We start from the raw sequence: 16,479 nt of genomic DNA, 5'->3' as shown, positions 1-16,479 counted from the left end.
ATTTAAAAATATTGTGCAAGCTATACATGATTACACAAATGGCAGCTGTTATCACTACTTTAACATAATGGCTACACATCTTTCTGAAAATTGAATCATATTCCTTAGGCAATGGTTTGTGTTTTATGTACACAGGTATTTGTTTTTTATCTCACAAAATAGACATGTAGCAATGGATACTGACTTCCTAAAAACTCTTAATGCTTTAGAAGCTTTATTTCAAATATTTCTGCCTAGAGCTACACTACCTTTGGTAACTTTCCTCACGTGTCAGTCATGCAAACCCAGGCATAACATTTAACTGCCTCTCCCTATTGCCAGGGACCGTGGGAAGACAAGCACTTGGTCCAATAGCCTGTCTCCTGTTAGAGAGCTCTGCCAAGAATTGGTTTCCTCATCATTTATGAAAAAAAAAATGTGCCTGTGAGAACGTGAGCATAAAGCAGCTACCGACAAACATTTCTATGGCTAAAAACTTTTTTCGTCTTAATACAAATAAAACAGCATTGCATAAAAAGAAAGTGGAAACAAGAAACAAAAATGACAATTCTCATTTAGGTAAGTTGCTGAATTGGTAAGCAGTGTTTATGATAACTGTTTACTGTTAATATATAAACTATATTTATAGTGTTTACTCTGAGGTTTTAATATAGATCATATACACAATTGCATTTTTTAAATTCCAAACTGTAATTCTACTCTGAAGACCTTAACTTCTGAATGGCAAACAGATTTTTATTCATAAAGCAAATCTGATGGATAAGCAGCAGCCTTGGAGATCGGGGATGTAAAAGACTGCAGCTCCGGCTGCAGCGGGGGATGGGTGACACCAGGGTACGGTTCCACAGGAGCTCAACTCCTGGTCACTTGGAAGACTGCCCAGAGAACTGGATGAAAAGGGGGTGTGTCTCCTAGGCTCTGAAGGTCACCCTCCACCCTGCCTTGCACCCTGCTGTCCTTGGGAGGAGGAACAGTTTACAAGCACATATTCCTCCAAGCCCCTTCATACTCTTTAGCTCTTTCCCCCTCAAAGCATGGCACAGGGCATGTCAGGAATTGTCTCCTGTATTCATGGTAAGGAAACAGCTCTGAGCTTAAGCTACTTGCTTAAAGCCATGCAATGAAATGAGGAATGGACACCTGGTCTTATAGGGGAGGGAAGATCAAAGGGGAATCAACTGTAGTTTGCTTATTTTTAAAGAAAAAAACAAGTGAAATTGAAGACCTTGAAAACTAGCCATATGGAAGTAAAGTGCAAGCAGGGTCAATCCTGTATACCTGTATGGTTTTGCCCTGTCAGAAGGAGTCCCAGCTTAGGGAGTGAATGAGAGTGGAAAGGCAGCTTGCAACCTTCTTGGCAAGTCATGTGCCCTGTGAAAACCTCCATCTGCTGAGAAAGGTCACCTTCTCCTAATTCACAGAACAGAGGCTTGAGAACAAAGGCTTGAAGTTCATCAGAACTGAATGTAAAGTCTGTCCCACTAAAGGCACGGCACCATCTGCCCAGGTTATGACACAGATGGTGTCTGCTGGACCCACACAAAGAGGGGGCTTCCTCTCATCTTACCAGCTGCACGACTTTGGGGGTACTACTTGAGCTATCCGAGTCTCAGTTTCCTGGCTACGCATTTGCAGTATAAATATATTTCATTGTAAGGATTAAATAAACTCCCTGTAAACTTACACAACATAAATTTTAAAATATAGTGACTTTTAATCTTTAATTTCTTAATTCAGACTTCAAACATTTCATGGTGATTATTCCCCTTTTTCCTCTGGTTCCCCTGTCAGAATGAGAATAAAGATATACATTCTGAGAGTGATTTTGAAATCTTAACCAATGAATTCATTTCTAGCTTTATATTGATGATATTTATATTTCACAAAATACATCTTGACATTTTTAAAATGTCTACAAATGGAAAAGGATGGTTGCTGAAAAAATTAGCCTTTACACAAGGATATATTCAATCCAGTTCTGACTATACCTCTAGTTTAGAAAAAAAAAAACATATATTGGCAAGATGTGGATGTGATGCAAGGAAAGTATGAATTACTATGGGAGAAACTCTGTTCAATTTTTACTCCATTTTTAAGATCTCACAATACAGTAATCGAATACTGTATTTATTAAAAACCGTATTTCAATTGCATGTATGCACTAATGCTACACCTAACGATTTGAGTTTTCTCAATCTTGATTTTATTTAATTTTTTATTTGTATTTTTACTTAAAGACCAGTGTGATAGTACTCAATCCTCATTTTAAAGGAATAGGTGGAAACTATGAAGTGCTACCTGTATTAGGATTCATCTTGAAGAATCTTCCATCAGACAAAAGGAAATATAATAGCTGTCCATTCCTTCCATAGTCCATGTCAATAGCTGTAATTTTGCCTATTACACCTTGGGGAACAGGGCTCTCTTCGACTTTCAGAAACAACACATCATGCAAGAAGGTGGGGGAATTGTCATTCTCATCCCGGACATGAACAGTGACTGTAGCGCTCACATTTTGCAACAATCCGTCCTCGGGGATCCAAGCAAACACTCTAAAATTATATGTTTGGGTGGATTCATAGTCAAGCTGTCGCCGCAAATAAATCCAGCCCGTGTAAGGGCGGATTCCAAACACAGCAGAGTCTACGCTGGGTTCCAGCGAGTACCTAAGCGGCGAGGCTGCACGCTGGGGGCCAAGTGGGTGCGCCTGTGTTTGCAGTATTTGTGTCGTGGGTGAGAGAGACTCACTGACTTCCACTTGATAGACCAAATGTTCGAAAGTCCAGGATGGGCTGTGTTCGCGTTTCTCGATAACGATTGTCAGCACCAGCAGGGCTGCCCGAGGAGGCACGCCTTGGTCTTCGGCCCTGAGAATCAGCGTGAGCTCCCGGTGCTCGCCCGCGCCCAGGCTGCGGTTGAGGAACAGCACCCCCAGGGCTCTATCGATGGCAAAGACGCCCGGCTGCGGGCTGGTGATGGAGTACCGGAGGAGTCCGTTCCGCCCACTGTCTCTGTCTTCCGCACGTGCGAGGTACAAGGCTGTGCCAGGCGGCGTGGTCTGCGATATTCTAATCTCATCCGAGGTCCTGAGGAATGCTGGGTGGTTGTCATTGACATCCAGGACAGTTATATTGACCTCTGTGCTGCTGCAGGCTGGGGCGCTGCCGAGCTGCGCCTGCACGGTGAGCACAATCACGGGCTGCGTCTCGTGATCCAGGGGCTTCCGGGTGCGAATGGTGCCCAGCCACGGGTGAATGGAGAACTTTCCGCCGAGATCACCAGAAGAAATCCTGTAAAAGATGGGTTCTGAGGAGTCTGAAAAAGAGAGAGGGGGCAACCACTGTATGTCAAAAGGGTGGACCCACTGGAAACTTAGAAATTGAAATATTAATACAGTCATCCACTGCCTAATGACACTCCAATGATGGACCTCATATATTAAGATTCTGACACTGCATTTTATTGTACATTTTCTATGTTCACATACATAAATCTTTACTTTTGGGGTACAAATGCCTACAGTATTAAGTGCAGTAATATGCTGTGCAGGTTCGTAACCTGGGAGCAATCGATTATAACATTTAGCCTAGGTGTCTGGTAGGCGACACCATCTAGGTTTGTGTGAGTACATTCTGTGATATCTGCACACTGACAAAATTTTCTAATGAGGCATTTCTCAAAACATTTCCCATCGTTAAGGACGCGTGATTGTATATTCTCCATCTACGGAGACTACTGTGCAATGTTTTACTTTTCCTCTGCTGAAAAGTGGACACGTCGTTTTAAGAATTTTTTGGTGTACGAAAAGAATGCCCAAAGGGCAAAGAGCAAGGCACAGGTTTCGTATCTTCCTTCATCCTTCTTACATTAGTTAAAGGGTAAGATATTCACAAAATATTTTGGATACCTTTTTTAATATGTTTGAGGAAGTCAAGTTAAATTTATGTTGATGTTTCTCTGTTATATCTACCTATGAAGGGCAAATACTCTCCATAGAGATTGTATAGTATTTCAACTTAGGTATGTTTTATGTTTACATTTGCTATCAGTTTGAATGATTTAAAAAATCTTGCTAGTCCAAATAGTACTTGAGCAAATAGCCGTGTGTGACTTTTTCACACTTGTAGAGGAACCTCTGCAGGATAAATTCCTAGAAATGAATTACCTCTCCAAAGAGCTTGTCCTCCTCCTGGTCCCCTCCTGTTCCTTCCTAAGTTAAAATACTATACAACTGTCTTTTAGGGAGACAGAATGACGTCCAGTTATCTGGAAAGTTGCTCAGTATATACTAAGTGGGGAAAGAAGCTCTATAACAACAAATACAGAAGGATGCATTTTTGTCAAAAACTTGTAAATGGTGTGTGAGTGTGTATGTGTGTGTGTTTTGGTGAGTGGGTTATAGGAGACATATACTTTGTATATTATAATCTGTATTGTTTTAAACATTCTTTTAAAAATGCCTATTATTTTTGTGATCAGAAAAAAAAATTGTGGGATGGATAGAAACAATGTTGGAAGAACAAAGAGCAAGCCACAGGTTGTGTTATCTCCCTTGTTTTGACTTGCATGGAAAGAAGAAAAAGATTATTCAAGATTGTACTGCCTAGGAAAAAACAAGAAATGTTCCAATAATGGACTTCCATGCAGCATAAGAAATAAGTACTTACTCAGGGGCTCTCTTGCTTTCACTGTTCCAATGGGACTATCTTCAGGCACATCTTCATAAACTAAGAAAGTGTACTTAGGCCTTTCAAATTCAGCAGGTGCCAGAGTTGTCTGGAAAATGTGTATGGTGACTTCAGCATTAATGACAGCTGTGAGCCCACCACCGTCTTGAGCAGAAACCATCAACGAAAGTGTGGTAGATTCCAAATGACTAAGAGGTGATGTTAAGTAAATAATTCCTGGGTAGGGAAAAGAAAACATTGGTAAACAGATAACATGCGATAAACACCGATGAGCAATAGGAACACCTGGTCTGTTAAGTGTATTGTGATGTTTTATTTATATGTTAACTTAACTGGGCTACAGGATGTCCAGACATTTGATCAAACACTATTTTGAGTGTGTGTGAGGGTGTTTTTGGATGAGATTAACATTTAAATCTGTAGACTGAATAAAGCAGATCATCCTCCCTAACGTGGGTGGACCTCGCCCAATCCATTGAAGGCCTGAATAGAACAAAAAAGCTGACGAAGAGAGAATGACTCCTGCTCTCAAGCTGGGGCATTGGTTCTTCTCCAGCCTTCAGACTCAGAAGCATTGGCTCTTCCTAGGTCTCAAGGCTGCTGGTCTTCAGTCTCAAACTATACGATTGGCTCTCCTGGTTCTCAGGTCTTTGGACCGAGACTGAAGCAACACTGACAGCTCTCCTGGATCAGCTTGATGGATCTGCTCACCCTGCAGATCTTGGGACTTGCCAGCCTTCATAATCACACGAGCCAACTCCTTGTGATCAATCTTCTTATACATACACACACACACACACACACACACACATACAGAGAACACATACACATACAGAACACATTGGTTCTGTTCTCTGGAGATGAACCGATACATGTATTTGCCAACCAAAGAACTTGAGCATATTTGCAAAACAATGCCCAAATTATATTAGGTAAGAAATATTTTCCTAGAGCTAAAACATTAGACATTTTAGAAGTATATAAAGGCACTAGAAAAATGTAAATTGTGTTGTCGTTTTTAGGCCTTACCATATCACCAGCCCAAGATGACAGAAGAACAGATTATATCCCATAGTCCAGTGTATTCTAATGCAGGCTAGCATAGGGTTGCAGGGTGATTACAACCTGCTCAAGTGTCAGAATCCCAAGTCTACAGGATGAAACTAAAATTTTATCTTATGAGGTGTTTGACGTTTACCCTGAACTAGACTGTGTAGGGTAGCTCTCTTTTTCGACTGACTCCACTCCATCTTTGTTGGTGAGAAGAAATAACACAATAGCGGTGTACAACAAAACTTCAGCAAATGTAAAGACAATGGGGACAAGAGTGGCAACTTAGGCTTCTGTTTGTAGAGTATGTGAGAGAAGGTATTTATGGCTAAGTTGGGAAGAAATTTGGTAATACTGACAAATTGAATTATTTAATATTATTAATACTACCACTTAGTGTACTAGTTTAAAAATCTGAAAACAGATCTAATGCAATCAACTTACGAAATGAACCTGTTAGTTTTATTTAATGAGACAAATGTATGCAAACTTATTAAAAGAATTTGCAAACAAATGGCTGGCCTTTATGGAATTCGTCATGTACAACTGGCCATAACAATTAGTGAAATGAATGAATACTGCAGTCTTTGCCAGTTTAGGAGAAGTTGGCAAAAACATCAGGGATATCAGTTTCTGGGCATTAAAAGGTGACATCCATTTGATTTCTTCCTTTTTTGTATAAAAATCTGCCCTCTTGCAACTTCAATTTCTTGTTTCTATTTCTATTAGGAATTTAATAAAATATTCTTATTTACTGAAATCAAATATCTTGCTTGGCCTGCTCTAAACATCCTCATTTTCCTTTTTTCTCCAGCTTTATTGAGGTATAGTTGACCAATAAAATTACATATGTTTAAGGGGTACAATTTTGACAATTTGTGATATATATGTATACATACATACCTATATAACCATTTTCTTTATTCCTTACCTAATATGATTTTAAGTCATTTCTCTCACAGTTCTTTCTCCTAAACATGGTCCAAGTTGATCATCTCAATTTGGACACCCAAAGTGAACAAACTTTGCTTCCAGATACAATTTTACTGTTACAAAGCAGAGTATAAACCCTCTTTATTAGAATACTATAAAATACTAATGTAACCAACTATTACTACACCAGCTTTTAGTAGCCATATTCACATTTGGTTTCAGACTGATTTGATGGTCCATCAAAGCACTCAGTACTTATCACAAAAATTTCCAAGTCAGATCTTTCCCATCTGTTACTGGTGCAGTTTTTAAAAAAATATTGCTTTAGTATTAAAGTCTCTGATTGATTGAAAAATAAAACTTGAGTGTACGCAAATGTGTACAGAAGAAAAGAAAAAGTCTCTCTACCGCAAGCATCCCCACTCGCCAGGTATATATTCTTCCAGAGCTACTGCTAAATTCCAATTTCAGAGACGTTTTAAAAGATTCTATGTTGACCCCTGATAATTATGACAATGAAAAATTTAATGTCTGCCTCAACACAACCTGGTCTTCCTGCATCCTGACTGATTCCTTCTGAACTATTTTTATATTTCTGTTAGACTAGTCGTCTTGAAATTCAAATCTAGGCACATCGATGACTCCCCAAGTTTTCAGGGTAAACCTCAAATGCCTTATCTTAACATACCAAGCCATTCACAATGGCCCCTCTCCCTCTCTGTAACCCCATCTCATAGCTCTCTGTGTCATAGCTCTCTGTACAGTAACTTTTGCTCTAGGCAAAGTGAACAATTTGTAATTTCCAGAAAAGACCCTGCTGTCTTCCACCTGGATTGCTGCATCCTCTTCCCAGAACAACTTCTTCATCTTCTTTCACGTAACAGATTTCTAGTCGTATTTTATTTTTTTATTATTATTATTATTGAGATGAAGTCTTGCTGTGTCACCCAGGTTAGAGTACAGCAGCATGATCTCGGCTCACTGTGACCTCCGCCTCCTGGGTTCAAGTGATTCTCCTGCCTCAGCCTCCTCAGTAGCTGGGATTACAGGCGCACACCACCATACCCAGCTAATTTTTGTATTTTTAGTAGAGACAGGGTTTCACCATGTTGGCCAGCCTGGTCTCAAACTCCTGACCTCGTGATTTGCCCACCTCGGCCTCCCAAAGGATTATAGATGTGAGCCACTGCGCTTGGCCTCTAGTCATATTTTAAAACACAGCTCAAGTTTCATCTGGTACAGCTGGCCTTCTTTTTTCTCCACTTAGCTGTAGCTACCACTGTTCTATGACCTCACAGCAGCCTGGGTACATGTGCCTATTATGAACTTAACATGTCTTACTTAATTACCAGTTTTTAATATTTTATATCAGTCCCTCATTTACTCATTAGTTTACTCAATGATTTATAAATAAAATTAAAAGACATTTTGAAAATATATAAATGACAATTTACTATACATAAGGAGAAGAGAGTTCTGTAAACAAAATAGAAAATAACTGAAAGTTAGATTAGGAGTGGGTAAGGACAGGTAGTTTAGATAAGAAACAATAAAATGTTAATAAATACAGTACTGCTCAAAATCACTAATAATAATGAAAATGCAAAACTAAAACCACTACCTCATTTTTACCTCTCTGTTTTCCTAAAATATTTAAGTGATAATATCCAGAGTTAATAACAGGTTGTTATTTATGTACATTCTCAAAAAGGCATTTTGGTGATATTTATCAAAATTCTAATTGTTCACATTCAATAACACGGCAATGTACCATATATTTGTGTAAGTACACAGAAATAAATCAAGAGGATGTCATTTGGAACACTGAAAATGACCTCAATATGCATCAAGAAAAGAATGGATGGTTCACTCTATTGTGGTATATCAATACAATAGAATACTATGTAGCATCAAAATAAATACACATGTTTTCATCTAGAAAGATTTTACATGCTCCATTTTATGTGACAAACAAGTTGTAAAAGTGAGTCTATGTTATCAATCCATTGTGCTTAAAAAAATAATGTCAGTACTGCACGTATTAGCCAGGATTCTCCAGAGAAACCAACCAATGGGATCTCTCTCTGTGTAGATACAGATATCTATAGGTCTTATATCTCTCATATCTACATATAGAGATAGATAGACATTAATAGATAGATATAAAGTGAGATTTATGTTAAGGAATTGGCTGAGATTATGAAGTCGGAGAAGTCCCATGTTCACCCGTCTGCAAGCTGGAGACCTAGAAAAGCTGATGGTATAGTTTGAAAGCCTGAGAGCCAGCTAATCAGTGGTGTAGATTCTAGTCAGGGTCTGGTGACCTTAGAGCCAGAAGCACTGAGGGCAAGAGACTGATGTCTCAGCTCAAGCTGTTAGGCAGAGAGCAAATTCACCCTTCCTCCACCTTTTTGTTCTTTTTTCAGGCCCTCAATGAATTAGATGATGCTCACCCATTCTAAGGAGGGCCACCTGCTTTACACAGTTCACCAATTCAAATGAAAACCCACTCACAGAGACACCCAGAAACAGTGTTTAATCAGCTATCTGGGCATCTCGTGGACTATTCAAGTCAACACATAAAAGTAATAATCACATGAACAAACTTTTTTTTGAGATGGAATCTCACTCTGTTGCCCAGTCTGGAGTAGCGTGGTGTGCTCTCGGCTCACTGCAACCTCTGCCTCCCGGATTCAAGCGATTCTCCTGCCTCAGCCTCCTGAGTAGCTAGGACTACAGGTGCCCACCACCACGCCTAGCTAATTTTTGTAGTTTTAGTAAAGAGGGGTTGCACCACATTGGACAGGCTGGTCTCGAACTCCTGACCTTGTGATCTGCCCATCTCGGCCTCCCAAAGTGCTGGGATTACAGGTGTGAGCCACCGCGCCCAGCCAAACATTTTTAAAATCATGGAATATCTCTATTTAATGTAAAAGAAAAATTCATGAAAACCTGCTGAGAACATTTGATTACAGAACACTATGTGAAGTATGAGTACAAACACTAATACAAATACAATGTGTGTACACACAGAACTATGCACACTGAAAAATATGAAAGGATAGGAACTGTCAAGGAAAGTCATCTTTGTGTGGTGAGATTATGAGAAGCTCACTTTTCACTTCTTACATTCCTATAGTTTAAAAATTTTTAATAATTATATGTTACCTTTGTAAATGAAAAAAATATATTTTAAAGATATTCAGAAAAAGAAGATATATTTGGTTATTTATTTAACTTTTTTAGAACTATGAAGGAAACTTGTAAACTATGGTGTAAACTAAGATTGAACATTAAAATGTGGGCCTCTAGAAATAAATGCAGAGCACATTTCCTTAAAAACAGGATTCTTATTCTACAAAAGTTTCGAGAATGAATATCATAGAAATTTCAGAACCATGAAATAAAGATATTTAAGGAAGTAGTTTCCATTAAATCAATCCCTGAGGTTACAATAAACAAACTCTGGAGAAGCTGTCTCTGTAAAGCTGAACATGAAAAATAATGTTTCAAATACTCAAATTACTAAGGTGTGTCCCAGTAACATATGGCAAATTGTGAAGTCTAATAAAATTAATATCTATACTATATTCACTCTGCTACTGAAAAGTATTATCTCTGGTAGAGCTATTTGGTGTCTAATTATCCCCCCTCCAAATCCCCAAACTGGCATTTTTAACTGAGACAGTTTAATAATAGTTTTTGAGGGTTCCCGATGATTTGACAATGGGGAGCAAGAAGCAACATATCACTTATTTTATCCTTGATACCACCTAGAATGTTAGTCCATGAAGCAAAATTAACTTTATTATCTTAACATTTTACTGATGAATGTCCATTTTATTTGCCATAATATGAGTTATCAAATAAATTTGAAGAAAAGGAAAAGGGAAGAAAAAGGGAGACATGACATCAGTTATAGAGAGTTATACAAATGTAACCTTTTCAAGAATCTTTACCCTTAAAGAACGTATACAAGCCAATCAGTAACTAAGTGTAATGTCAATAAACACAAATAAGAGCTGTCAGTTATAGGTGAGCAGGAGATAACAAAATTTAAAGTTGTATGTAAACAATGAAACATTACACAAATGTTAGCTATTATGAAGAGGGCTTAGCTTAGAACCTTGCATATGGTAGCCACTCAAAGAAATGAATTTATGTAGGGGGAGAATCGCAAACCTTACTTCTCAAAGGGAAGGGCCTTGTTAATAATTTAAAAAAAGTTTTCCCCGGGGCGTCGTGGCTCACGCCTGTAATTCCAGCACTTTGGGAGGTGGAAGTGGGTGGATCACGAGGTCAGGACATTAAGACCATCCTGGCTAAAAAACACAGTGAAACTCCGTCTCTACTAAAAACACAAAAAAAATTAGCCGGGTATGGTGGCGGGTGCCTGTAGTCCTAGCTACTTGGGAGGCTGAAGCAGGAGAATGGCATGAACCCAGGAGGCAGAGCTTGCAGTGAGCCAAGACCATGCCACTGCGCTCCAGCCTGGGCCACAGACCGAGACTCCATCTCAAAAAAAAAAAAAAAAAAGTTTTCAATTATTTCAGAACACTGCCCTATAAGCACCTCACCATACAAGGTAAATCTCTGAAATCTCAGTTTTCCACTAGGTTTTAAAAAGAAAATGCCTGTTATCATATTCCTCCATTTTTCATTTCACAGAAGTCTTAGAAGTAGAGACCATCACTCTATATACTGTATATGTATCTTAATGCATACATTCATATATATACATACATACACACATATCTAGCTATATATAATATGCTGATCTATCAAAAATTCCTGTGTAATAATGGGATTATAAATATTGTGTGAATAAAAAACCTGTCCATCAATTGCTAGTCTCTAAGTAATTTTTCAATAACATCAGAAACTCCACTGTTTTCTGTGCATATCCACAGGCTAATCACTTAAACCTACCATGTTTTTACCTTAATTCCCCTGGTAATATCAGACAGAATTAGTTCCTGTCTGAAAGTGCTCAATCCTTGGGTTAATTATTTCCAGAAGCCCAAAAGTTTAGTCTTTTTTATTTTAATTTTTTTATTAAATGAAAGCATTATACTCAACTAAATATAACTATCAAAAGAAATCAACACAATTGGTAAATTCACTTGTCTTTGAACTTGAAGGACTTTAGAGATACTGTGGGCTTTATTCCAGACCACTGCAATAAAGCCAATACTGCAAAAAAAGTGAGACACAGAAATTTTTTGATTTTCCATTGCATAAAAAAGTTATGTTTATAGTATGTTGCAGCCTATTCAGTGTGCAATAACAGTAAGTCTAAAGAAAACAGCATATATATCTTAATTTAAAAATACTTTATTGCTAAAAAAAAGTGCTAATGGTCATTTGAGATTTTAGTGAGTGGTGATCTTTTTGCTGGTGGAGGGGCTTGCCTCAATGTAGATGGGTACTGACTTTTCAGTGTGGTGGTTACTGAAGGTGGCGGTGGCTGTGGCAATTTCTTAAAATAAGACAACAATGAAGGTTGCCACATTGACTCTTCCTTTCACAACATATTTGTTTCTGTAGCATGCAATGCTGTTTGCTAATAGTTTACGCACATTGGAACTTCATTAAAATTGGAGCCAATCCTCTTAGTTCCTGCTGCTGATTTATCAACTAAGTATATGGAATATTCTAAATCTTTTGTTGTCATTTCAACAATGTTCACAACATCTTCACCAGGAGTAGATTCCATCTCAAGAAACCATTTTCTTTGCTCATCCAAAAAAGCAATTCCTCATCAGTTTAAGTGTTATCATGAGATTGCAGGAATTCTATCACATCTTCGGGCTCCACTTCTAATTCTATGCCTCTTGCTATTTTTACCACGTCACTGAAGTGGTGATTCCCTCAAAGTCATCCGTGAGGGTTGGAATCAACTTCTTTCAAACTCCTATGTTAACCTACTTCCATGAATCATAAATGTTCTCAATGGCGTCTAGAATGGTACATCCTTTCCAGAAAGTTTTCAATGTATTTTACCCAAATATATCAGAGGACTCAATATCTATGGCAGCTATAGCCTTAAGAAATGTATTTCTTAAATAAAATACTTGAAAGTCAAAATTAGTCCTTGATGGGGATGCACGGATTGCAGAATGAATCTTGTGTTAGAAGGCATTAAGAAAAAACCTCCTTATACATCTTCATCAGAGCTCTTAAGTAGCCATGTGCATTGTCAGTGAGCAGTAATGATTTGAAAGAATTTTTTTTGTAAATAATAGGTCTCAACAGTGGGTTTAAAATATTCTGTAAACCAGGCTGTAGACAGATGATATCTGTAAACAGATAACATCTGTTTGTCATCCAGGCTCTGTTGTTCCTTTGCATAGCTTTATAGTCGAGATGGTACAGTATATTTCTTTTTGGGAGGCGGAGTCACCGCTCTCTGTCGCCAGGCTGGAGTGCATTGGCTGGTCCTCAGCTCACTGCAACTCCGCCTCCCGGGTTACTCCATTCTCCTGCCTCAGCCTCGGTAGCTGGGACTACAGGTGCCTGCCCGCGTCGCCCGGCTAGTTTTGTATTTTTAGTAGAGGCGGGTTTCACCATGTTAGCCAGGATGGTCTCGATCTCCTGACCTCGTGATCCGCCGTCTCGGCCTCCCAAAGATGCTGGGATTACAGGCTTGAGCCACGGCGCCCGGCTGACTGGTATATTTCTTAGAGTCCCTAGGACTTCGAATGATAAATTAGCATTGTTCACTTAAAAGTCCACCAGCACATTGGCCTAACAAAGAGTCAGCCTGCCCCTTTAAGCTTTGAAGCCAGGCATTGACTTCTCCTCTTTAGCTATGAAAGTCCTAGAGAGTATCTTATTTCATATAAGGCTGCTTCATCTACACTGAAAATCTATTGTTTAGTGTAATCACCTTCACCAATAATCTTAGCTAGATTTTCTAGATACCTTGCTGCAGCTTCTCCATCAGCACTTGCTGTTTCACCTTACACTTTTAGGTAATGGAGATGGCGTCTTTCCTTAAACCTCATAAACCAACCTCTGCTAGCTTCAAATTTTTTTCTGCAGCTTCTTCATCTCTTTCAGCCCTCCTATGTTTAAAAAGAGTTAGGACCTTGCTCTGGACCAGGCTTTGGCTTAAGGGAATGTTGCGACTGGTTTGATCTATCCAGACCACTCAAACTTTCTGACTCAGCAATGAGTCTCTTTTGCTTTCTTATCATTTGTGTGTTCACTGGAGTAGTACTTTTAATTCCCTTCAAGAACTTTTCCTTTACAATCACAATTTGGATAACTGTGCAAGAGGACTAGCTTTTGGCTTATCTGCATTTTTGACATGCCTTCGTCACTATGCTTAATCATATCTAGCGTTTGATTTAAAGAGAGAGAGAGGCCACTCTTCCTTTCACTCGGACACTTAGAGGCCATTACAGGGTTACTAACTGCCAAATTCCAACATTGCTGTGTCTCGGGAATTAGGGCAGCCTGGGGAGAGAAAGACAGGAAACAGCCAATGGGTGGAGCAATCAGAGTACACACAACATTTATCAGTTATGTTCGCAGTCTTTCATGGGCATGGTTTGTGGCATCTGCAAACAATTACAATAGTAATATCAAAGATCACTGATCACAGATCATCATACAGGTATAATAATAACGAAAACGTTTGAAATATTGTGAGAATTATCAAAATGTGACACAGAGACACAAAGTGTCCCCATAACGCTAATAAATTTGCTTGAGGAGAGTTGCCACAAACCTTTAATTTGTAAAAAGCACACCATCTGTGAAGCACAGTGAAGTGGGGTATGCCTGTATAAATAAGCTGGACCTACATCTGAGCGTGGCTGCTAGGTCATTTATCAGCAAATATGCATATCCATACATTCAATCACTTCCTTCATTTTGTGAATTATATTCAATATATTCGTTTTGGTCAGGGTCTAATCAGGAAAACTGAAACCATCCTAAGAATTTTAGTGGCTATTTAATTAAAGAAACTGATTACACAAGTATGGGAAAGTCAAAAGAATAAGAAGGGGATGATGAACAGTAACTCCAAGAAACTGCGACCTTCTCAGGGTTGCAGAAACAGAAGGAAAAAGGCAGTATTGCTACCTCTATCAAAAAGAGGAGGAGAGCGAGCCATGGTGTGTCTTGGAGTCCTGAGGTGGCACCGCAGGGCTGGCATCCACAGCTCTGAGGCATCTCCGTGCAGCTGAGACTCAGGTGTCTCAGAGGGTTAGTGCAGAGCTATGTTCAAACCTTTAGGGGCAGGGCCCAGGAAGTACTCTGGTCACCATGGTGTGGCTGCTGTAACCCGACGAGGCCTGGTGAGGGCAGTGCTCACTGTCCAAAAGGCCTTGTGTGACTGATACATTTGATGGTGGCATTTCTGAGGAAAATGGTGCAGTTGGTGCCAAAGGACTTGGGAGGAATACTAAACACAGAAGAAAGCATGAAAAAGCCCCTTCTCTCCTCCTCGTGATGTCCACTTTCCTGCCAGTACCTCCCACTGGTGGAATAGATCTGCAAGGCGGCTGTAACAGTGGCTTGGGGCATCAGTCCCCCATCTGGCTGTGCCTTCGCCCAAGATGTCTAGGTCCCAGCTCTGTAGGGCCTCCTCACTAATGCTAAGTTTTGATGATGCCACATTTTCAGTTTAGTTTCCCCAGCCTAGGGGTGACAGTTGCTTCCATCATATGTCAACCTCAGTGTTTCCTTTTTGCCTTTTCTGTCTTCCATTATCCCAGTAACCAACTGTCTATAGTAAATTATTTCCGTTACTATAAATGTTATTGTTTCTGTTTTCCTGACTAGATGCTGATTGGTACCGATCTCACTTTTTCTACGGGCCTGTCTTGAGTTACTAGTTAGATGAAATAATCACTATGCTTGAAGGGCTAAGATGTTTGACCAATGTCACCTTGTTCACATGTCAAGGTTTTCCAAGTAAATAAACAAGTGCATGCTGGGCAGACAAAAACTACAAGTCCTAATTATGCCACCCTTACAAAACAGGCTCTTGTTATTCTCTGCCTAACTCCCCCATTGTTTCCTTCATGAAACCAATCATAACCTGCGGTGTTTTCTGTTTTCTTGTTTTTTCCCCCTCCACAAATTAAAGCCCATGAGGGCAAGGACTATGTCTGTCTCATTCACCACTACCAAACAGGGTCTGGCACAGTCCCAGGCTCAGAAAAGGTGCTTGGTAATTATTTGTTGAATGAATTAACAAATGAACAAACCAACCTGGAAAAAATCATGGCTTGAGATTAGTCAGAATTAACAAAGAAGAAAGAAGATGTCTTAGTCAGTTTGGTTGCTATAACAAAAGTAGCATAGACTGGGTCGCTCACACTTCTGGAGGCTGGGAAGCCCAAGATCATGGCGCCAGCAGATTCGGTGTCTGGACAGGGCTCTCTTCCTGGTTTGCAGACAGCCATCTTCTTGTATCCTCACATGGCAGAAGAAGCAAGCTCTAGTCCCTCTCTTCATATAAGACCACTTATCCCACTGTGGAGCGCCACTGTTATGACTTTATTGAAACATAATTAACTCCCAAAGACCCTATCTCCTAATTCCATCCCATTAGGGGTGAGGGTTTCAACATGCGAATTTTGGAGGGGCACAAATATGTAGTCCATAGCAGAAGAGTAATGTGGTGTCAGAACTGCAGATCAAATATTTCCATTACTATACATCTGTAACAATTTAGAGTGTGTGCTACCAAGGCAAGAATAGATAATAGAATGGAACGGATAGACCTTACAAAGATGCTAGTCTACTTAAGTGGCAGTTATGATATTAATGAAGGAATTCCTCTAGGTCC

The 16,479-nt window shown here is 39.5% G+C and overlaps 1 protein-coding gene across 4 annotated transcripts in view; it reads right to left on the bottom strand.

Moving 5' to 3' along the window:
- DCHS2 (dachsous cadherin-related 2) overlaps positions 1 to 16,479 on the bottom strand; it is a 265,813-nt gene that overhangs the window by 104,034 nt on the left and 145,300 nt on the right. For all 4 annotated transcript variants that reach the window (XR_002522266.2, XM_009207736.4, XM_021938883.2 and 1 more), the window contains exons 4-5: positions 4,668 to 4,904; positions 2,299 to 3,315 (exon numbers count right to left, since the gene is read on the bottom strand). Coding sequence is in view for 3 of the 4 variants with exons in the window: in XM_009207736.4 (XP_009206000.3) it covers positions 2,299 to 3,315; positions 4,668 to 4,904 (1,254 nt within the window). In the remaining variant the exon portion in view is untranslated. The remainder of the gene's footprint in view (positions 1 to 2,298; positions 3,316 to 4,667; positions 4,905 to 16,479) is intronic.

This window comes from Papio anubis, chromosome 3, assembly GCF_008728515.1.
Source record: "Papio anubis isolate 15944 chromosome 3, Panubis1.0, whole genome shotgun sequence".
NCBI lineage: Eukaryota > Metazoa > Chordata > Mammalia > Primates > Cercopithecidae > Papio > Papio anubis.
This window is presented reverse-complemented; position numbering and strand designations above follow the sequence as displayed.